The sequence below is a fragment of the Bos taurus genome, chromosome 1, assembly GCF_002263795.3.
Source record: "Bos taurus isolate L1 Dominette 01449 registration number 42190680 breed Hereford chromosome 1, ARS-UCD2.0, whole genome shotgun sequence".
Taxonomy (NCBI): Eukaryota; Metazoa; Chordata; class Mammalia; order Artiodactyla; family Bovidae; genus Bos; species Bos taurus.
This window is the reverse complement of record NC_037328.1, coordinates 153,463,965-153,486,141: the sequence shown is the minus strand read 5'-3', so window position 1 is coordinate 153,486,141 and position 22,177 is coordinate 153,463,965. Positions and strand designations below refer to the sequence as shown.

General features: G+C 47.4%; 1 protein-coding gene across 5 annotated transcripts in view; it reads left to right on the top strand.

Moving 5' to 3' along the window:
- RFTN1 (raftlin, lipid raft linker 1) overlaps positions 1-22,177 on the top strand; it is a 225,963-nt gene that overhangs the window by 75,202 nt on the left and 128,584 nt on the right. For all 5 annotated transcript variants that reach the window (XM_024997191.2, XM_024997190.2, XM_024997194.2 and 2 more), the window contains one exon: positions 13,202-13,388. In XM_024997191.2, the coding sequence (XP_024852959.1) occupies positions 13,202-13,388 (187 nt within the window). The remainder of the gene's footprint in view (positions 1-13,201; positions 13,389-22,177) is intronic.

The following is a 22,177-nucleotide window of genomic DNA, read 5'->3' as shown; positions in this document are numbered from 1 at the left end:
CCATTTGTAGGAAAGTTCACCATTAGTGTATTGATTTTTTTTTATTTTTTGCCCTGTGGCATGTGGGATCTTAGTTCCCCAACCAGGGATCAGACGCACGTCCCCTGTACTGGAAGTGTGAAGCCTTAACCACTGGACCACCAGGGAGGTCCCTAACTGTCATAAACTCTTAAAACTGGTCTGTGTGCATGGTGAATTTTTATGCTTTTTGACAGTTTCCATAGTGTATTATTTTATATTATTATATTCTGAAATGTAAGGGGAAAAAAAACTCCTAAGTAAAGACTTTATTGACATATTAATGTAAAACCCTGTTATAGAGTGGAGGCCCATTATGGTAATGACTCAGGATAAAAAGAAATAGTAATACGCTCTTCTGTCCCATGTAAATGCCAAACTGAAGTGCACTTACGCCCTCGGGGTGCTGTGGGTTTTGGGAAATTTCTTTCCCCCCCATTTTATACTGCTTGTGGTTAAGATGCTTAGTCTTGGGGCCGTCTTCCGGCCACGTCTGCAAAGTGAAATTCTTGCTTTCTTCCTTTGCTTCTGTTGTCGCCTCAACCTTTGATTCTTTTCCAGTGGCGGATTTTCATGTTTGGGAATTCCTGTGAGTCAGAGCAGCTGGTTTTTCCTCCTTGCTGCTCTTGTATCTCCTGCTCCTGCCGGAGGGGGCAGAGGAAGCAGGGCTGGGGGGATGGAGGCGCGGTCCTCTCTGCTTGGGTGGCTGAGGGCAGGGTTGAGGGGCAGCCGCAGCTGGCACCGTTGGTTAGGAGAAGGTTTCCTGGAGAGGCCTGGCGGCGATGGTTATGCAGCAGTGTTAGTGCGCTTAGAACTGTTGAAATGTACGCTGAGATACGGTTACAGTGGTAAGTTTTTATGTATACTTTACCGTGATGGAGAAAATAATCAACTCCCTCTGGGTCTTACCCTGGGTGATGGTTTCCGAGGACTCATCACGGGTTCTGTCATCGAGCTTGTGGTGGTTCAGTCCATCAGCCGTGTCCGACTCTTTGGGATCCCGTGAGCTGCAGCACGCCAGGTCTCCCGGAGTTTGCTCAAACTCATGTCCTCTTGGTATCATCTTGGCTAATTTACTTGGAGCCCAGACTGTGCGGCACCTCCGAGTTTACCCCCCCGAGTGGCTGCAGGTGGCTGTTTGCATTGGCCTTCCTTTGGCAGAAAAAGTTCTAGTGTGGTCATGACGTGGGTGGTGGCCGTATGGGTCAATGGAGGAATTCTTCATTTAGCGATGATTGTTAATGAGCCTTCTCCAGGCACTCGGGGTTGGCCAGCTTGTTGGCGAACAAACCCAGCCTGGAATCTTGCCTGGCAGAACTTATTTATTGGGAAGGACAGAAAAAGATTAAATGAATAATTTGTATAATTAAAAGCAGTGATAAATGTTAAGCAAATGATTAATAAGTAATTATAAATGCAGTACCATCCAGCTCATATGTGAGCTTCATATGTAAGTTTACATTTTCCAGTAGCCACATGTAAAACAGGTAGAGACAGGTGAGATGCACTATAATACATTTTATTTAATCCTCATATATTCCAAATATTGTCATTTCAGTGTGTTAGCAATATAAAAAAAAACTTCTTAGCCTAGGTATCTTGCATTCTTATTTCCATGCTAAGTCATTGAAATCTCAAGTACACTTTACACGTGTGGCACACTCAACTCAGACCACCCACATTTTCAGCCTTGAAGCTTTTATGTGCTGATTAGTTTTATACCAGGTCTTGAGACTTTTATCGTAGAAATCCATATAGGGTCTCATTTACATTCTAAATAGTTTCATTTCCATATTGTTTGTACATATTCATTAGAGGCTGGTCTTTGATGCAATCAGTTTATTGTAGTCTCAGAATCAAAAGAGAACTTCCAGGAGTGTCAGCTAGAGAGCTATCACGCTCAATTAGGAAAAAGGGCATAAAATACTGATAATCAGGTTCCCTTCTGACTCACGCTAAGCTGTTTTTGGGTCTGGTGTGAATGAGTTTGGTTAAAAGTTTGAAGACTTGGTAATCCTTCGTGTCTTATAAAGAGTACATTTAAGCGTGTGAAATATTTTATTAATACTCTGGGTTCAGTTTCTAGCTGGTTGCTTTTAATATTTGAGTACCCCACTGTGAAATCTGAGCTTCACGGTGCCTGGTATTGTTTTGTTTTTAATTATTTATTTTATGTTAGAGTGTAGGCGATTAGCAGTGTTTAGGTGGACAGCAAAGGGACTCAGCCATACATATCCATGTATCCATTCTCCCGCAAACTCCCCTCCCACCCAGGCTGCTCCGCGGTCTGTGGGATCCCGGACCAGGGGTCGAGCCCATGTCTCCTGCACGGGGGATTCATAGCCACTGTGGACTGGCGACCCCCATCTCAGGACTCATTTGATGAGCATGGGTTGTTTCGTCAGTTATTGCTGGCTGACCTGTAGAATCCTAGGTTCGTGGAAGCTTGAGGAAGTGCTTTTAGTCCTACTGAGATTCCCCTCTTGAGTTTATCTGTGTTGTAGTTAAGGTGTTAAGAATTGTGTTTTATGAAAGCAGGTTGCTGATTGCCTGGGGGCAGGGGAGAGAGGAATGCTGAATGAGCGCTTAACGGCTTTGCAGTTGCCTCATTTCAGAACTAGAGACAGGTGAGGGTCGTATAACATTGTCAGTCAGTTCAGTTCAGTCGCTCAGTCGTGTCCAACTCTGCGACCCCATGAATCGCAGCACGCCAGGCCTCCCTGTCCGTCACCAACTCCCGGAGTTCACCCAAACTCACGTCCATCGAGTCGGTGATGCCATCCAGCCATCTCATCCTCTGCCATCCCCTTCTCCTCCTGCCCCCAATCCGTCCCAGCATCAAGAGTCTTTTCCAGTGAGTCAACTCTTCGCATGAGGTGGCCAGAGTACTGGAGTTTCAGCTTCAGCATAATTCCTTCCAAAGAACATTGTAAATGTTTTTAAATGCCCCTGACTGACTCACTTTAAATGATTGACTTTATGTTAAGTGAATTTCAGTCCAATTAACAGAATATAAAAGAATACATAGTGTTTTAATGGTATGGTCTCTTGAGTCTGGATGTGTGTGTGTTTCTGTTTTGTTTTGTTTCAGAAACATGAATTTGTTGATAAAAAGTTGACAAAAATTTGAATTTGAAGACCCTAAGATGGAAGTGTTATGCCCCAGATTTAGAAATGATACCAAAGACATGGGCTGCAAACCTTATTTTAAAGCTCGAATTCCTTTTTTTCACTTACACAGTGAAAAACCCCACATCGAGCAATGATTGACTTTTGTGTTTTGCTGAATTGGATCTACGGCAAAGCCAGGCAGATTGAGGTTATAGAAATGGTGGCCTTCAAGGGACTTAGAGGGAAAAAAAAGGATTTGGTTGAACAGTATCGTTATCAGCTTCACCTGAGTGGACGCTGACCCCCGGGAGATGGTGTCTGTCTCTCGTGTTGGGCTCCTGGTATTGACAGATCCGTTAGTGGATATAATTAGAAAAGCAGGGTCGGACTTTGAGTAATCGGGCTAAAGCAGAAACGATTGCTGGGCACGAACATGGGGGCTGTTGCAGCTGGGCGTGGCTGGCCTGCTGCAGGGACGTGGGTGAGATGTGAGGTCTCTGGTCGTCGTGCATGAGCTTTCTTTCTTGTGTGGAAGCTGGTGTGTGTGTGTGCACTAAGTTGCTCCAGTCGTGTCCGACTCTGCGACCCGTGGACTGTAGCCCGCCAGGCTCCTCTGTCCACGGGATTCTCCAGGCCAGAACACTGGAGTGGGTGGCCGTCCTCCTCCAGGGGATCTTTCCTTCCCCATAAGGAAATTTGAAGCAGCAGCAACATCACTTTGGCTCCTCTGCAGATGTCTGAAAGGCCTCATTTCCAGGGAGTCAACGGGGCTGCAGAATGTTTTTGTTAAACAAACATAGTCATAGCAAAAGCAATCTACTTTATCCCAGGAGTGTTAAGAAATATGTGGTTTTGTGGATTATGCTTTTCCCCCTGTTTCATTCCTTTCTTTAAAAAAAAAAATAAAACCTCCAGGAATAATGGTTTATTTATTCATACGGAATTATTTTCTAAACACTGAAGAGCAAAACACTTATTTCAAAAGACCTTTGGACTCTCATGTTACCCGAAATACCTTTCCAGCAGTGCTTTCTGCGTGTTGATTTTTTTAAAAAAGCCTGTTATTGGTAATTGAATGAGGACAAAGCAAAGATTTCCAAGGGATTTGAAATGTAGTTATGTGGTCCTAACCTCTTTGTTCATATCTCCATCAGTATAGAAAAGGGAGGAACTGGGGATTAACATATACACACTACTACATATAAAATAGCTTACCAACAAGGACCTCCTATATAGCACAGGGAAGTATACTCAATACTTTGTAATAACCTATAAGAGAAAAGTGAAGTCGCTCAGTCGTGTCCGACTCTTTGCGACCCCATGGACTGTAGCCTGCCAGGCTCCTCCATCCATGGGATTTTCCAGGCAAGAGTACTTGAATGTAAGAGGAAAGAATATGAAAAAGAATGTGTGTGTGTGTGTGTGTGTGTGTGTGTATATATCTGCATTGCCTTGCTGTACAGCCAACACTAACACGACATTGTAGATCAGCTAACTCTGATCTTCAAAAGTGTGACATACACACACGATGGACTATTATGCAGCCTTCAAAAAGAAAGCAGTCCTGATACATGCTGCAGCATGGGTGAACTTTGACGAAACTGTGCTAAACAAGATAAGTCAATCACAAAAGGACAACTGTCATATGATTTCACTGTACTAGGCACCTGCAGTAGTCAGGAAAGCAAGAGACAGGAAGCAAGCAGAGGCCTGCTTCCAGTGCCTGTGGGTGTAACCTTGCAGACATGGATGCATCGCGATGACGGGAGAGGGCACCGAGGAAGCACGTCAGCGCCCGACTGGCGGTCGCCCCTCGGCAGTGTCACCGTCTGGGATGAGAAGGAGGCGGGGGGCGTCTGTCCTCCCACACTTATGGAATGCCCCAGCCAGACTCTGCAGCCCACCGGGTGAGTCGTGTCTTGACTGTGTGACCCCATGGCCTGTAGCTCACCAGGCTCCTCTATCCATGGGATTCTCCAGGCAGGAATACTGGAGTGGGCAGCCATCTCCCTGTCCAGGAGATCTTCCCAACCCAGGGATTGAACCTGGGTCTCCTGCATTGTAGGAGCCACCAGGGAGCCCATGTGGGGTTGAAATGAAGTGGGACTGACTTGGCCAAAGCTGAGGATTAGGGGAGTTTCTACGAGGGTCAAGAACTGTGAGTTTTGGGGGTAAGAATTAGAAGTTCTGGCGCTACTGGGCCCCCCGAGCCCCTCAGTAATAATCTGACTGGGAGGAGAGGGTGCCGCTCTCCTGGTGAGGTGGGGCTTCCACCTCCTTGTCCGTCCCTGGCTCTCTGTCTTGCTTACCCTATCCATCGGACCCTGGGGCCTCAGATCCTGGCCTTGCGGTCTGTCCCAGGCCCAGTACAGGTCACGGGATGAGACCTAGCCTCTGCTCGGGCTGGAGAACTGGGGCTTTGCATGGCGGCGGGACAAGTACCCACTTGGGATGGAGGCGGCTCCCAGAGCATGGGACCCCGGCTTGCATTCCAAGCACTGTTGGTGAAGTCTGTGAGACAGGACAGTTGAGAAAGTGGAGAGGAAAGTGTGACCTTCGAGTGGGTGCCAAGCCCTAGCCTGGAGAGTCACGCTGGCCAAGACAGTCCAATCGGGCTCTCTCCTTCAGCAGTGTGGTTTTTGAATAAGTGCGTCTGTGTATGTTGGGCTGTGCTGAGTCTCCGTGGCTGTGCGTGGGCCTCCTCCAGGGGTGGCGAGCAGGGATCCTCTGGAGTTGTGATGCGTGGCTTCTGGTTGCGTGACTCGGTGTGTTGCAGAGCCGGCTCTGGGGTGCTTGGGTTTCAGTGGTCGCAGCTCCCAGGCTGGAGGGCGCAGGCTCGGTAGTTGGGGCATGCGGGCCTAGTTGCTCCAAGGCGTGGGGGATCTTCCCAGAGCAGGGATGGAACCCGTGTCCCCTGCATGGGCCCGTGGACCCTTAGCCAGCAGCCAGTGGGGAAGCCCTTCAGCGGGGAGTCTCGCCCGGCCACACCAGCGACAGGTTCTTTCCCCCGCCTTTCCGTCTCTCCACCAGCCTGCCTGCCATGTGATTGTTGCTTCTTTTGACTCTGGTTGGGAGGACCCTTTCAGTTCACGCTGGAAATATTTATTCTATTCTCCGATGTCCCTTTCTAGTTAGAAACTTATACCTTAGTCTCCAGATCGAAATATTAACATCGTCGCATTTGAAAGTTGGATGCTCCTTTGGAATGGCCTGTCAGGGGTCTTCGCTTTCAAAAGAAGGGACCCAAGAGACAGGGTGGGAATTACATGAATCACCCAAGGTTATGTAATTTGTAAACAAAATCAGGCAAATATTACAAAACAAAAATAGTGGAGAGGTTATTCTGATGGGAAGGGTGGGGAAAATAGACCAAGAGGCCACTTTTGGTATGTTCCAAACACATAAGTCATTCTTTCGTTTGTTTTCCCAGTAATAATATTGGGGAATTGGTCACTTTACAAGAACAGGGCTTTTTTTTTTTTTTTAAGGTTAAGGTTCAAAAAGAAACATGGAATTAAGGCCTTTAATCATATTTACAATAGGGACCTTTTTTTTTTAATTGCCATAAGATGGTTGAGATTCATTTTTATTTGTTTTTTTAACCATGAAGATCAACTTACTTTGACAGCACACATACCAAAAATTAAAGCCATAAAATCCCTTGAGTTTTGACAGGAAATGCATCTTTAGATTTGGAGATAAAAATTTTAAAGATGTTATGTTTTATTCAGGAAGCATTTAGCCGTAACATGGTTGATTGACTAATATTTTTAGTGCCCTGACTGGCGGGGTGGAGGTGAAGGGGTGCGGGGGGTTGGGGAGGTTCAGGGCTGATCCGTCCTCAGCGTCTGCGGCCAGCCGGGCCCCGGCTCTCGGTCCTCAGCATCTGCGGCCAGCCAGGCCCAGGCCCCAGCTCTCGGTCCTCAACGTCTGCGGCCAGCCGGGCCCCGGCTCTCGGTCCACCACTCCCCGCGCCACCAGGCTTGGCCATTTGGAGCCTCATCGATTACACATGCGTCATCCCGTGTGATTCCTACATCAACTCTGTGATGGAAGTAATCTCCATTTTATGTGCAGAAACTGACCATTCACATGTCTGGGGTTGAGGCCAGTCAGGAGCGTAGCTGATCCTAGAATCCCAAGGCTTCTAAATGCATTGACTAAAAAAAAAAAAAAAATGCATTGACTGCTTTTATTTTATTGTTTTAATTATAGGATGATGTGTAAGAGGAAACACATACAAATGATCAAAATTTTGGTACAGGCTTATTTTATCATTGCAGAAAGAGTCTAAGATACTTGAAACATTTATCAAATACCAACCTGTAGAGACTTACTTGAAAGTCTCATCTTTGATGACTCACAGATGCTCTTTATGTACAGTTTCATCAAAGAGGAGGGTGGTCTCCATGCTGTATGGTATTTTTAGGTTTGATGGATATTATAAAATTACCCTCCAGAAAGGTGGCTCAGAAGGTAAAGAATCTGCCTGCAATGTAGGAGACCCTGGTTCGATTCCTGGGTTGGGAAGATCCCTTTGGAGGAGGGAATGGCAACCCACTCCAGTGTTCTTGCCTGGAGGATCCCATGGACGGAGGAGCCTGGCGGGCTACTGTGCATGGGGTCACAGAGAGTCCAACATGACTTCTTCCAAGGTGCTGCCCTCCAGGAAGGCTTACTCCTGCCAAAAGTCCATTCAGGTTTTTAAAATGAAACGCCCAGTGTCTGTGCCACACACACACTTCAGTTGCTTCGTCATCTGACAGTGGGGGAAACCCGCCCCTGGTTCCCTTTACACAGGCCCACTCCCGTTGTTTGCAGGGCCCCAGACAAGAGTGCAAGAGATGCTGGACTGGGCTGGCACTCGGGTGAGGCAAGCGAGGCAACATGTTTTAAAAAGAGGAGATCCGGAGCAGTACCGTGTCGAGCTGTACTGGAGCTTGAGGCAAAAGGAAAATCGATAACACTGATCCTATCTTTATTAACATTTCTGATAGTGCGTTCATTGTGGGCTTCGGGTATTCATTTTCACTTTTAGCATATTGCATTCAACATTGATTTGTCCTGGTTGCTGCGTTTTGGTGCCCCTTGAATTTTGCACCTGCAGCAGTGTCTCCTCACCTGCTCTCTGCTAGTTTCTATGCTGCCCTGTGCCTGGGGTGCCCGGGGATTGGGGAGGGGGTCTGTGCAGGGCCCACGGTGGGCCTGGGGCTTCCAGGGCAGGGACCGCCAGGGTCTCGGCTGTGCGGGGTTGGAGCGTGGGTCAAGGTGGGTGTGTGCCCTTAGATCCAAAGGTCCCCTGCCCAGTGGAGGAACACCAAAGGAAACTATCTAGAAAATTACTCCTGTTGTTCAGTAACTGAGTCGTGTCTGACTCTTTGCAACCCCATGGACTGCAGCACACCAGGCTCCTCTGTCCTGCACTATCTCCTGGAGTTTGCTCAAATTCACGTCCGCTGAGTCGGTGATGCCTTCCAACCATCTCATCCTCTGCTGCCCCCTTCTCCTTTTGCCTTCAGTCTTTCCCAGCGTCAGTGTCTTTTCCAGTGAGTCAACTCTTCGCATCAGGTGGGCAAAGTATTGGACTTAGGCTTTAATCTCCTGGAGGGGTTGTGAATACACGGGAAAAAAAGTGAAAGTGTTAGTCACTCAGTGAGCCCAGCTCTTTGCAACCCCTGAGTCACTGAGTTAGGGACTCAGTCGTATCCAACTCTTTGCAACCCCATGGACTGTAGCCCACCAGGATCCTGTGTCCATGAATTTTCCAAGCAAAAATACTGGAGTGGGTAGCCATCCCCTTCTCCAGGAGATCTTCCCAACCCAGGGATGGAAGCCAGGCCTCCTGCATTGCAGGAGGATTCCTCACCATCTGAGCCACCAGGGAAGATGTATATGGCTCCAGTTCTGATGCAGTAGGTCTGGGGTGGTGCCCGAGAGTCTCCGTTTGTAGTGACTCTGCTGCTGCCCAGAGGGGCAGGCGTAGAGGAACCCTGCTCCGAAGCCAGGGTCCAGGGCAGCAGCACCCCTGGCCTGCTGGGTTTCTGTGCCTGGGAGTACGCTCTTTCCAGACTTACCTTCAAGTTTTGTTTTGTTCTGTTTTTTTATAAATCTAACACCTTATTTAGAACTACTCTTAAAGGGAAACATTGCATGCTTTCCAGCTTTCTCCATCAGCCTTATCTTTGTCAGTGTTATCATGGCAATTTCTCCAGGATGCTGGTCATTTGCTTTAGAATAAAACACTGCTATAGATTTTCTTTTCGTATAAATTTTGTGTGTGATGTGTGGAATGAGAGTTATAGTGTCTGACTTTAAGTACATTCTTAAGTACCCTTAGATTGCATCTTTAGCTTGTTTTTAAAGTAACACATTATTTTTTTAAATACATAAAATTTTTAAATAATATTTTTATTTATAAAGAAGAAAATTAAAATGTCTCCTAAGCTCCACCCAAACGATTACTGTTGACGGTAATAGTGTTGAAAGTACATAATAAAGTAAAATCTACCTTTCCACCCTCCGCTCCCTTCTCCAGTCTCTCCAATATCGATGTTTTTGTGATTTCTTCCAGAAAAGAGAATTTCACTCATGTCTCTCTCTTCTTCCATTTTCTTTATATGTTAGTATCCTGTGATGAGTACTGCTAGACCCCCTGACTCTTAACTTAGTCGTGGGTCTCGGACACGTTTTCATTAGTGTGTAATCCTCTTAACGGTTCATAGGATTCATCACTGGGGTGTCCCAGTGTTGAGCTTGCCCTACAGTGAGGAGCCCTTCGCCTCTTGGTGTTTGCAGTAATCCCGTGGTGAGCATCTTTGCGCATGTATCTTGAGACACATCTGTGTGTCCAGCGTAGGCATAATACCCAGTGGTGAGGCTGTTGGATGCAGGGTGAATGCACTTTTAAGACTGAAGGCAAACACCACACAACCCTCCGCAAAGGTTCTCCCCTGTCAGCCACGACGAGCGAGACTGTTGCCCCAACGTTCTTGCCCACGATGAGTATCATAGAAGTAAAAGGAGAAAAGAATCTATTCAAATAGCAATAAAATATAAAATAACTAGGAAGAGACTTCATAAGTGTGCAGTAGCTACATGAAAAAAATTATAATATGCATCTGAGGGACCCCAAAAAGTCTTGAATAAATGAAAGTCATGCCATGTTCTTGGGTGGAAACTTGTGGCACGATGAAAATATCCATTCTCGGGGTGTTGACATTCTTAACTTTCTCTAAAGTATTGTTTGGCTTCAATTTCCAATTCCTATGGATTAAAAAGAAAATCAGATAGTCTGAGGGGAGAGTGATAAGTTAGGAATTGGAGACTAATATATCAAACTACTATCAACAGGGACCTACTGTGCAGTACAGGGAACCATATTCAGGATCTTGTAATAACCTATAATGAAACGGAATTTGAAAAAGAATAGATATATTAAGATATGTATAACTGAATCACTTTTCTGTACACCTGAAACTAACACAATATTGTAAATTAACTATATTTCAATTAAAAATGAGTAAAAAGAAGAAAATCCATTCTCAGCTATAATGTGAACATGATCTGATAAAAATAGCAACAAGATTTTTTTGAGGGGTAATTTAATGAACTTATTTTAAAGACCACTCAGAAAAACAAATAAACAGAAAGATTCAGAAGATAGGAAGATAGGAAGATTCAGAAAATAGCATGACCAGATTTTAAAACATAATATAAACACTTTAAAACCTGTATAATATTTATATGCATAACATGAGTTTTGCCATGAAGAATTTTTTTTTAAATAAGTTGAATCTGTCAATCTTGCCTTCAGTAGCTTCTAAGTTTAGATCATAGAACAAACCTGTGTTATAAAACAATTCTCTGCTGAATTCCTGTAGCAGTATTTCATTTTTTACATGTGAATCTTGGTTCCATTGGGAATTTATGAAATATGAATTCAACACTTCCCATCCACCCCCAGTTTGTCCACTTTTTCTCACTGATTTGAGATGTGGTCTTTATCATGTATTGTATTCCTAAGTATATTTAAGTTTATACCTGTGATCCGTTAGATTAGACCTATAGATCTATAGATTCTAATGCAGGTTTGTGCTATAATCTAGACTTAGAAGTTACTGAAGGTGAGATTGACAAGTTCAACTTCATTTAAAAAACATTTTTCATGGAAAACTCATGTTATGCAAAGTCAAAAGACAAACGAATTGAGAGGTATTTGCATTATCACAAATAAGAACTGGATTTCCTAATATATTAAGAATTACAAACCAACAGATCAATAACCCAGTTGACAACTAGGCAAAAATTATGAATTAACAGAAAAGACAACATAAATAGCATTTAAACGTGAAATGTTTAGTATGAAAAAAGTACAAATTACATAACAAGAGAACTATGAATTACCACCTCCTAGGAATCATCTTTTCACTGTGACAGTAGCCAGGGCGTGGGGAAAAGAAATGGGCCTCCCAGGTGGCACCAGTGGTCAGGGATCCACCTGCCGAAACAGGAGACAAAGGAGACGCGGGTCTGCTCCCTGGGTGGGGAAGATCCCCTGGAGGAGGGCGTGGCAACCCACTCCAGTGGTCTTGCCTGGAGAATCCCATGGACAGAGGAGCCTGGCGGGTTACAGCCCTTGGGGTCACAAAGAGTCAGACACAACTGAGTGACTGAGCACAGTTGATAAAAATGGATATAAAATTGGGTTATAAACATTATTCTACCATTTGTGTAAAAAAATGAGAAATGTAAACTTATTTACTTGTGTACAAATTTAGCAATTGTTAACATGTGTACAAAAAAATGGATAGTATTGATTGCCTATGGGAAAAAGACTAAGACGTGGGGGATGGGGCAGGAATGTACACTTTTCACTCGAATCTGTTAACTTGTGAATGTTGTCTGCCCTTCTCCAAAAGATTTTAAAATCATTCAGTAGGCGAAAAACATTTATTTATTGTGATATACAGAACTCTAATCGAGTTAATTTGAGTGTCCTTTCAAATAGTGATTACCTTTTTATGCTTTTTAGACAGTTACCTGTTCATCTATTTTGCCCATTTTTCTTTTCTTTCTTTTTTTTTATTGTTTGTTTTGCAAATTAAGGAAATAACCCCTTTGTCCTAAGTGGCTTATCAGTGTTGGTCCAGTTTGTCTTGGACTTTGTTTTGCTGCTGCTTTTTGCTGCACAGCAGTTTAGATTTGTGTGCAGCTGTCATCGTCTCCTGATCCTCCTCCTCCTTCTTTTCCTTCCCTCTTATCTTTTGAGGGGGTGGAAGTGATTTTTCCAGTGTGATCTCTGGGAAGTTTGGCCCTAGATTCAGTTCAGTTCAGTTCAGTTCAGCCTCTCAGTCGTGTCTGACTCTTTGCGACCCCGTGGACTGCAGCATGCCAGGCCTCCCTGTCCATCACCAAGTCCATCCTGGAGTTTACTCACACTCATGTCCGTTGAGTCGGTGATGCCATCCAGCCATCTCATCCTCTGTCATCCCCTTCTCCTCCTGCCCTCAATCTTTCCCAGTAAGTCAGCTCTTCGCATCAGGTGGCCAAAGTATTGGAGTTTCAGCTTCAGCATCAGTCCTTCCAATGAATATTCAGGACTGATCTCCTTTAGGATGGACTGGTTGGATTTCCTTGCAGTCCAAGGGACTCTCAAGAGTCTTCTCCAACACCACAGTTCAAAAGCATCAATTCTTCGGCGCTCAGCTTTCTTTGTAGTCCAACTCTCACATCCATATGTGACTACTGGAAAAACCATAGCTTTGACTAGATGGACCTTTGTTGGCAAAGAAATGTCTCTGCTTTTTATTATGCTGTCTAGGTTGGTCATAGCTTTTCCTCCAAGGAGTAAGGCTCTAGATTGAGACCATCTGGTCGTCAGTGCCTATGGATGAGTTGGAAATTAACCAGTTGTTTGTAGGTTTCCCTGAAGACAGTAGTTGAGAAGGGGACAGGCTCTTGAGTGGGAGGTGACCTGGAGGTTTTCTGCTGCGCCGAGTGGCGCGGGTCGTGGGCAGGGCGTGGTGGCCGGGTCGGTGGGTCTCTGATGCGCCTCCCCTTCTCTCTCTCCCAGCTGAGCTCCCGCGGGCCTCAGCCGTGAGGCTGGCCTCCCTCCGCGACCTGCCTGCCCAGCTGCTGGAGCTGTACCAGCAGGGCTTCTCACTGGCGGCCCTGCACCCCTTCGTGCAGCCGACCCCCGAGCGGGAGAAGACGCCCCTTGAGCACATCTTCAGGGCCATCTTGATCAAGAAGAATGACAGGTAAGGCCCCTGAGGGCGGGTGCTCAAGCATCACCAGGTGTTTGGGTGTGTGTTGGATGGAGGAGGGGCGGGGGAAGGGGCCTACGGTATAATGCCCCTGCGGGGGGCGCGTGTGTTTGGGTGGCTGCCCTGGGGGCTCAGGCAGTAAAGAATCTGCCTGCAGTGCAGGAGACCCAGGTTCAGTGCCTGGATTAGGAGGATCCCCTGGAGGAGGGCATGGCAACCCACTCCAGTACTCTTGCCTGGAGAATCCCATGGACAGAGGAGTCTGGCAGGCTAAAGTCCGTGGGGTCGCAAAGAGTCAGACACGACTGAGCGGCTGAGCACCACGCATGTGTGTTGGGAGTTTACATCTGTTTCCAGTGCCTCTGCCCTCTGATGGGTTGAGACCAAACATCAGACAACTGAAGAGTTTCATAGTGTCCCGCAGCTGTCCACACCAGGCGACAGAAGTAGGGAATTCACTTTGCAGCCTTTTCTTCTTTTAATTTACTGGATTACACTCAGCTAGAAAAGTGTCTCCTTGAAGATGTGCACTCCCAAAAAGAAATAGCTAGTAAAACTATAATACTCTTAATCTGAAAAGCGTGGCTTGGAGAACACACTAATTTTGGTTAAAGGCTGTATGCAAATTTTATGTCTTCCCCAAACTCTAAAAATACTTGAACATTCTGTCAGTACATTCTATCAGTCCCTTGGGAGGAAATACAAAATTCACTTGAATTAAATGCTCTGATTGATTTGGTCTTGATTTGGATTTTCAAGGCTTGGATGATGTTTTTCAATATGGCTTGTCTAGTAATGCTTACTCTTACGTTTTTATTGGGTCTAATTAGGAAAAGGAGAGGTGGAGATTGGTTTTTCAAAAGGAGCTTTGTGAATTTTAAATGCTTTTAAAAAAAACAATGAGGGGCATGGAGGGATAAGTTAGGAGTTTGGGACTGACACATACGTACTTCTGTATATAAAATGTGGCTTCCTGCGTCGCTCTAACAGTAAAGAATCTGCCTGCAATGCAGGAGCCTGGGTTTGATCCCTTGATCGGGCATGGCAACCTGCTCCAGACTTCATGGAGAATTCGATGGACAGAGGAGCCTGGTGGGCTACAGTCCATGGGGTCACCAAGAGTCAGACACGACTGAGCGACTAGCACTTTAACTTTCATATATAAAATCGACAACCAACAAGGACCTATTGTATAGCACAGGGAGCTCTACTCAAGGTTTATAATAACTTATAAAGGAAGAAATTGGAAAAAGAATATACAAAGAATTTAGATATACATGTATATATATGTAAAACGTTGCTGTACGCTTGAAACCAACACAGCATTGTAAATCAACTATACTTCAATTTAAAATGAATAAGTCAAAACAATGAAGATGGGCTACAAAGCACATTATATTTCTGCTGCTTTCATGAAAGCAAAAATTGAAAGCTTGGCAAAGGAAATCGGATCTGTCTTTTGGCCAGTCATCAGGGAGGAATGACAACTTGTGCTGTATTTTATGGAGCATTTTGTGTGGTGTTTCATACAGCAAGTAGGACAGCTGTCCGTCTTTCTCTCTTGCTTTGCCTGCTGAACAGACGTTTGGCGGGTGATCTCACGAGGGCCAGCTGGGGGACCAGAGGCTGTGTGACAGAGCCCCAGCCCTCTTTCCTGGCCAGCAGAGCTCTTCAGCTTTTCACAGCTGATGGAGCCCTGTGTCAGTGTGTGTTAGAATTTGAAGTGAAAGGGGGCATCCGCCTCTGCTCCTGCCCAGAATTGCCGTGGTTTCTGCAGAGCAAGACGTTCCTCGGCGTCTGCTCGTTTTGCGTGTTGCTTTCTTCGTGTTGAACGGTGGTGGGTCAATCTCTGGTCAATCACAAGATGAGATTGTTCTGGGAGCCCTCGTGGCTTCAAGGCCCTCCGACACACAGGGCATGCATGGTAGCAGCAGGTCACTCTCGCCGAGTCCTCACTGTGTGCCAGGCTTGGTAGCATCCGAGCATCCTCACAGTCAGCCTAGGAAGTAGGCGCTGTCCTCAGGCACCAGTGAGATAAGTGCGTGTCACATGTGCGGAAGCTGAGGCGCAGGCGTGGACTTGGTTATCAAGGAGGCAGAGACAGCCAGCGCCCCCCCAGGCTCTTAGCCCTGACGAGAGGCGCCTGCTGCGTCCCTGCACCCCGGATTCCTGTGGCTGACCCCTTCATGAGAAAAGCGGAAGGGGGCGTCTTTGATTTTTAGATGAGGTGGTAATGTCAGTGCTCTACCTTTTCTCTCTATCAGAATTTCAGAAGCGAGACAAAATAAGAGCAGCTTATCTTGTGCCTTCCTGGTTACCTAAGGCATTCCCTGGGCTCTGGGGTTTCTGATCCTTAGGCCATTACGTTGGTCTTGATGTGCGGAGGGGACAAGTCCATCCAGTCAGGACACAGGGCTGCCCCTCCGTGTAATTCCACCGCAGCTGCTAGCACGGGACTTGCCATGAGGTCAGCAGATCAGAAGTGAACTTGATTCTAATGTGAAGGTGTCTGCCTTTTTTTTTTTTCTTCCCTGCTATGCAGCACTTCTCAAACTTTGACCTATCTCCCGCAGATACTGTTCAGATGCAGAGTGTGAGTCACAAGGTCTGGGGTGGGGCCTGAGACCCATCTCTAACACGCTCCCAGGTGATGAGGACACTCTTGGTCCATAGACCACACTTAGAGTAACCAGGGCACGAGGACCTGACTCCTCCTTGTCTGGCTCCATTCCTGGCACTCGTCAACACCTCCTGACTCCCTGGGAGAGTACTGAGCACCAGAAAAGGGGAGAAGGAGCCCTGGGTTCTTGGTCGGAGGACCTGTGTTCTGCACTGCACTCGGCTCCTCACAGGAGGTGTTGAGTGCAGGACATATCAGTAGATGTTTCTAAGCCCCCATTTTTTAGCTGGTACGATGTGAGGTTTGTACTAAATAATTTGCGAGACTGGAGCCAACTCTAAATTTTAGTGTGACTAGATGAGATGGGCAAGAAAGCTGCTCTGTAGGAATCAGAAATAAATGATCCCTCTTTGTGAGCAGTTCGTTACCAGCCAGTGGTAAAGCTGGGCGTTCAGAAGGGGTTCTTCTCCTTCCTGAGGGCAGGCCCTGAGCTAATGAGCTTGCTTTTCAGAAGAGAAGATGGGTCAAGCTATTAAGAAGGAGGCACGGAGGGTTTTCAAGAAAGGGAAGATGGTGTGCTCCTTGGATGTGAGTTCACTCCAATCCGGAGTGTCTGGACCACCTGCCTCGGTGACTTTAATGAACACTTCAGCTCCTGAATAAGCAGATAAACAGAGAGAATTGCTTGGATATCTTGGTGCCAGATCTTTGCAAGCGCTCCTCCCCCTTTAAAGGAAGTGCAGAAGCTTGGTTATTTGCCAGGTTCGGTGATAGCCATGGTAATTTGCCATTCTCCTGGAAAACATGACTAAGAGAATTTCCCCTACTTCCACTTCGTATTGGTGGGAAGCGGTCATTATACAGTTTTAAAGGCTAGACATTTTCTGCCCTAGCAAATGCAGTAACTCCGTGTTTTTGCATCATGAGGAAAAAGACCCCATGCCACGAAAAACAAACAAACAAAACCCAGCTGCACATTTTCCAAACCAGCCAGGAGTTTAAGTAGTAAAAATGAAGCAAAGGAGATTTTCGGTGTTAATTTTTAATATGGGCAGTTAATGGTATTTTTTCTGCCAAGTCTGCCAAAGTCCTGACGGCTATAGATGCAGGTCAATGAAATGATTAGCTCTCAAAGAGCAGGTGAATGCCTGATTAATATTTTCCAAGTGGACTTCATTGAAAGAGTGTGCATAAACTTTCTAGATTACCCTCTGCTTAAATCAAGCTCATTGGCAAGAATCATCATGAGATGACTGCTTGGAATATCAACCTTAATGTGTTGAAGTGAAAGTTGCTTAGTCATGTCCGACTCCTTGCAATCCCATGGTGTGTAGCCCATCAGGCTCCTCTGTCCATGGGGATTCTCTAGGCAAGAATACTGGAGTGGGTATCCTTTCCCTTCTCCAGGGGATCTACCTAACCTAGGGCTCAAACACAGGTCTCCTGCATTGCAGGTGGATACTTTACTGTCTGAGCCACCAGGGAAGCCTTCCAGGTACCTGCAGTTTAACTGAGAAAATAAGATGCCCCTCATGCATGGGAGTTTGGAAAAAGGAGAAGTCACTTCCTGCTAGAAAGAAAACTACAGAAATGTTTCAGGAGGAAATATTTCTTTTGGATAGTAATATGTACGAAGAGGGAAGAGTTTATTTAAGTCTTATAATGAAATATTTTCTAGTGAAGTTTGAGCAGTTAGAGAGCATCATTGACAGCCTAATTGTATTCTTCAGTTCAGTTCAGTCGCTCAGTCGTGTCTGACTCTTTGTGACCCCATGGACTGCAGCACGCCAGGCCTCCCTGTCCATCACCAACTCCTGGAATTTACCCAAACTCATGTCCATTGAGTCAGTGATGCCATCCAACCATCTCATCCTCTGTCATCCCCTTCTCCTCTTGCCTTAACTCTTCCCCCACATCAGAGTCTGTTCCAGTCAGACGGCTATTCACACCAAGTGGCCAAAGTATTGGGGTTTCAGCTGCAACATCAATCCTTCCAATGAATATTCAGGACTGATCTCCTTTGGGATGGACTGGTTGGATCTCCTTGCAGTCCAAGGGACTCTCAAGAGTCTTCTCCAACACCACAGTTCAAAAGCATCAATTCTTCAGTGCTCAGCTTTCTTTATAGTCCAACTCTCACATCCATACTTGACCACTGGAAAAACCATAGCCTTGAGGACCTTTGTTGGCAAAGTAATGTCTCTGCTTTTGAATATGCTGTCTAGGTTGGTCATAGCTTTTCTTCCAAGGAGCAAGCGTCTTTTAGAACCCCGTGAACTGTATTATTAGTTATTGCCAAAGCATGGTGTGGTAATGTTCCTCCAAGCCCTCTGCCACTTTGACAAATACGACTTCAATCCATGAAAACCTGTGTGACCTTTTCTTCTGAAGATTTTGATAACTGCCGTTTCATCTGAAGATGACAGGTCAGACCACACATCTGACTCAGTTGTTCCTGACCCTGCGTTGAACTGAGTCAGTTGGTGACTTTGAAAACTAACTTGAGAAGAAGTAGCTGAATATGAGACACGTGATCATTAAGAGTGTCTGCACTGCCCTCTCTTAGCTCTTTCTTGGGAACAGTGGGTGATTTGTAACAGACAATATAGCTGCATTCAGTTTGATTTCGAAGTACATTTTAAGTTGTCCTTCATCTTTTCCTGGTTAGTTTTCCTCGGAACGAGTTGCCAGAGATCTTAAAACTTGATGGCTGAGGGCAGTCAGCTATTAAAATGTCACCCTGATGTTTTGTGTGTGGGGGTTTAATCCTAGGTCGTTTCATGGCTGTGGACGTTAAGTACAGAACTGCCTCGTGCTGCCCGTTCTTCAGCCGTTGAACTGTCGTTGTTCACATGCGGAGATAGTTCAGGGTGTCATCCGTGTGTTTTTTTCATCGCTAATGGGTTGGAGTCACCAGGGTGCGGGTCCCCTGGAATAATGCCTTATATGGTGCAGGGAAGCGGGACACGTGTGCCCTCTGTCAGCTGTCATCAGGCGCCTTCTGGCTTCGGCCACGGAGCGGGGCACGCAGAAGAGCCGCAGCTAATGCGGGGCTGGGATTCTGAAGCTCCGGTGGAGGGTGAAAAACGCATATAATCAAAGCCGCCCTTGAAAATCTCTTTAATTGCCCATGAAATGTAATCCTGTGGCATCTCTCTGCCTGATGAGGCAAGCTTTCCTTCAGGACTAGATCGGACTGGTGTTTCCAGCAGTGAGCCCCGTGGGGAGGAAGTCAGTTGGTTTGGGTTTATGGTGAGTGTTGGGTCACACCTGGGGTGGTGAGGTGCTCACGCCCAGAGGGGCGTTTGTGGGAACTGAGTTGGGGGAGCCACCTCTCCCTGCCCCCACCCCGCTCACGTCCACTCTGGAGCACACCAGCCTGTCGGCTAGAGTAACTGGCACTGTTTTAAGTGGTAAACGTTTCTGCCCTTTAGGTTAGATTTTCCTAAGGTGAATGTGCAAGGAAGACTCTAAAAGAGCTCCCAGCTCTCAAGAATCTTCTCTGCTAGGAGGATGAAAGTCTTCATGCCGATTGTGCGGGTGCCCAGCTCCATCTGTGGGTCTTGATTTCTCACCTCTGTCTTGGAATTTATTAACGGAAGGGCTTTAGCAAAGGAGGCCCCGTGGCTCCCGCGTGCTCTGGGTCTGGACAGATGGGCAGATTGGAGCAGGGGCCCCAGTGCTGGGAAGGGCCTTCCAGGGTCTGGGGGAGCCTGGAGAAGCGGACCCCGGGTGGCGATGACGTGGGGTGACTGGAGCCGAGGTCTGCAGGGAGATGCGGGGCCTGGGGCAGGGGCCTCTGGAGGCCGGGCTGAGGAGCTGGAACTTCATGCCGCAGTCGGTGGGGATCCAGTGCAGTGTCTTCGTTTTGTTTTAGAGGCACAGCCACTCGAAGTGCTGAGGCTTCAAAAGTCTGAAGGAGGGGAAGCCTGCAAGGGGAAGAAAGTGGGAGCTGAGAAAACAGGGTGCCTGTTATGGTGGGAGGTGATGGGTTGTTAAAGTTGGTCATGCTAAGAAGGTAGGCTATGTGTCCTGTAGGAGGAAACACTGGGTTTAATATTTAGGGAGTAAGGGACAGCCTGGAGGGAAAGGAAGAATTGAAGTCTGAGTGAGCTTCTTTTCTTTTTTAATTAATTGATTTTTTTTTCCTTCCTTAAATTTTATTTTTTTTTAAACTTTACAATATTGTATTAGTTTTGCCAAATATCGAAATGAATCCGCCACAGGTATACCTGTGTTCCCCATCCTGAACCCTCCTCCCTCCTCCCTCCCCATACCCCTCTGGGTCGTCCCAGTGCACCAGCCCCAAGCATCCAGTATCGTGCATCGAACCTGGACTGGCGACTCGTTTCATACATGATATTTTACATGTTTCAATGCCATTCTCCCAAATCTCCCCACCCTCTCAGGCTGATTCCTTTACAGTATTGTGGTGGTTTTGGCCATCCATCGATGTGGATCAGCCACGGGTACACACGTGTCCCCCATCCTGAATCCCCCCCACCTCCCTCCCCACCCCATCCCTCAGGGTGGTCCCAGCGCACTGGCCCTGAGCGCCTGCTTCATCTGAGTGAGCCCTTGACTCTGGGTGGCTGGGAGGAGGAACTGGAGAGGGCAGCGGTGGGCAGGGGAGGGGCCGTGTCTGGGTGGGGGTTCCCCAGCCGCAGACCCCAGAGGGGGCTTCGCGTTCAAGCAGCGGCGATTAAGGCAGTGCTTCCAGGAGGAGTCCGTCAGGGAAGGGGACCCAGGCAGGGAAGGGGAGGGGCTGGCGCGGGTGGCTGGGCCTCTGGGGAGCGGCTAGTCCACGGGGGGCGGCGGTGCTGGCTCTCCTGCCCCTGCATCCGGGGGCTGTTGTCTGGGAGCTTCTCGGGATTCCTCTAGGTCTGGGGCGCATCCAGCCAAAGCAGAGCCAGTAGTGAAGCCTGCGGAAGCTGGGGGATGGGAGGGACACCCGGAACCGGGAGGGGGTGGAGGCGACCTGGTTGGGAAACGGAACGCATCCTTCCCAGAAGGAGATGAACAGCATCAGCTGGTCGCATCATATTTGTGGCTGTTGCTGGACACATACCCGCTGGGAGGTGTCCCCCGGGCAGCCAGGAGCCAGGAGAGAAGTCCGAGATGGGGGGAAGCTTCGGGGGGGCTCAGGGAGGCTGGGGTGAGGACCAGCCCACTCCTGGGACGCTCACCATCCTGCCAGAGGCTTCCACCGCCACTTAGGAGGGACTGAGTGGCTTTCCGGGCCTTTCCTGGTAGCTCAGCCGGTAAACAATCTGCCTGCAATGCGGCAGACCTGGGTTCAGAAGATCCCCTGGAGAAGGGGAAGGCTACCCACTCCAGTATTCGGGCCTGGAGCATTGCATGGACTGTATAGTCCATGGGGTCGCAAAGAGCTGGACATGACTGAGTGGCTCGCCGAGAGCCGTGCGGAGCTGCTGTCTTTCGGATCACCCGTGTGCGTGGAGCCTGCGAAGGCTGTCCTGTCCAGCCCACCAGCAGGCCGTTCTCCCAAGTACTCAGGAGCGGCAGACAGGCTGGACGGGGCCAGCTCTGGCTGCTCAGTGTCGCAAGTTGCAGACAGAGACAGTCCTTTGGGCTTTTTGCTGTTTCGCTTCTAGGAAAGCAAATCTCAAGAGCGTTCAGCTTTCCCCCTTGCTTCCCCTTCTTGGGTCGGGACTCTGAAATCTTGACGACTCTGCCTTTGTTCCAAGACAGGGCTTAGAAATGCCAGGGCCTACAGGGGCCGGGCTCCTTGCGTGGGGACCCTTTGAGCCCAAGCCTAAGTCTGCTCTGTTGTTGCCCAGAGTTCCAGGTCTTGTAGCTTTCTACAGAAAAGCCAGAAGCCTGGATTCTTATGTGAAAACTTCTCCTTTAAACTGTTGCCTGACTCCTTCAAAGAAACATGTGTGTCCCTGACCCACCCTGCCGGCTGCCTTGTCGCCGCCTTGAAGATTTCTGTGTGATGGTTGCTTGGGGCGGGGGGCTCATCACTCACCCTTTGAGCTGCATGTTCTTTCACACCCAGCAGTCATCACCCTTCCAACTCCTTTATTACTCTTTTTCGTACGTCTGCCCGCCTCCCCCTCCTGGCTCTGTCTTCTTCCGTCTTTGATTCCCGTGATTTACTTACTGGAGTGCCAGGTGCTGAGTAGGTTTGGCCCCAGTA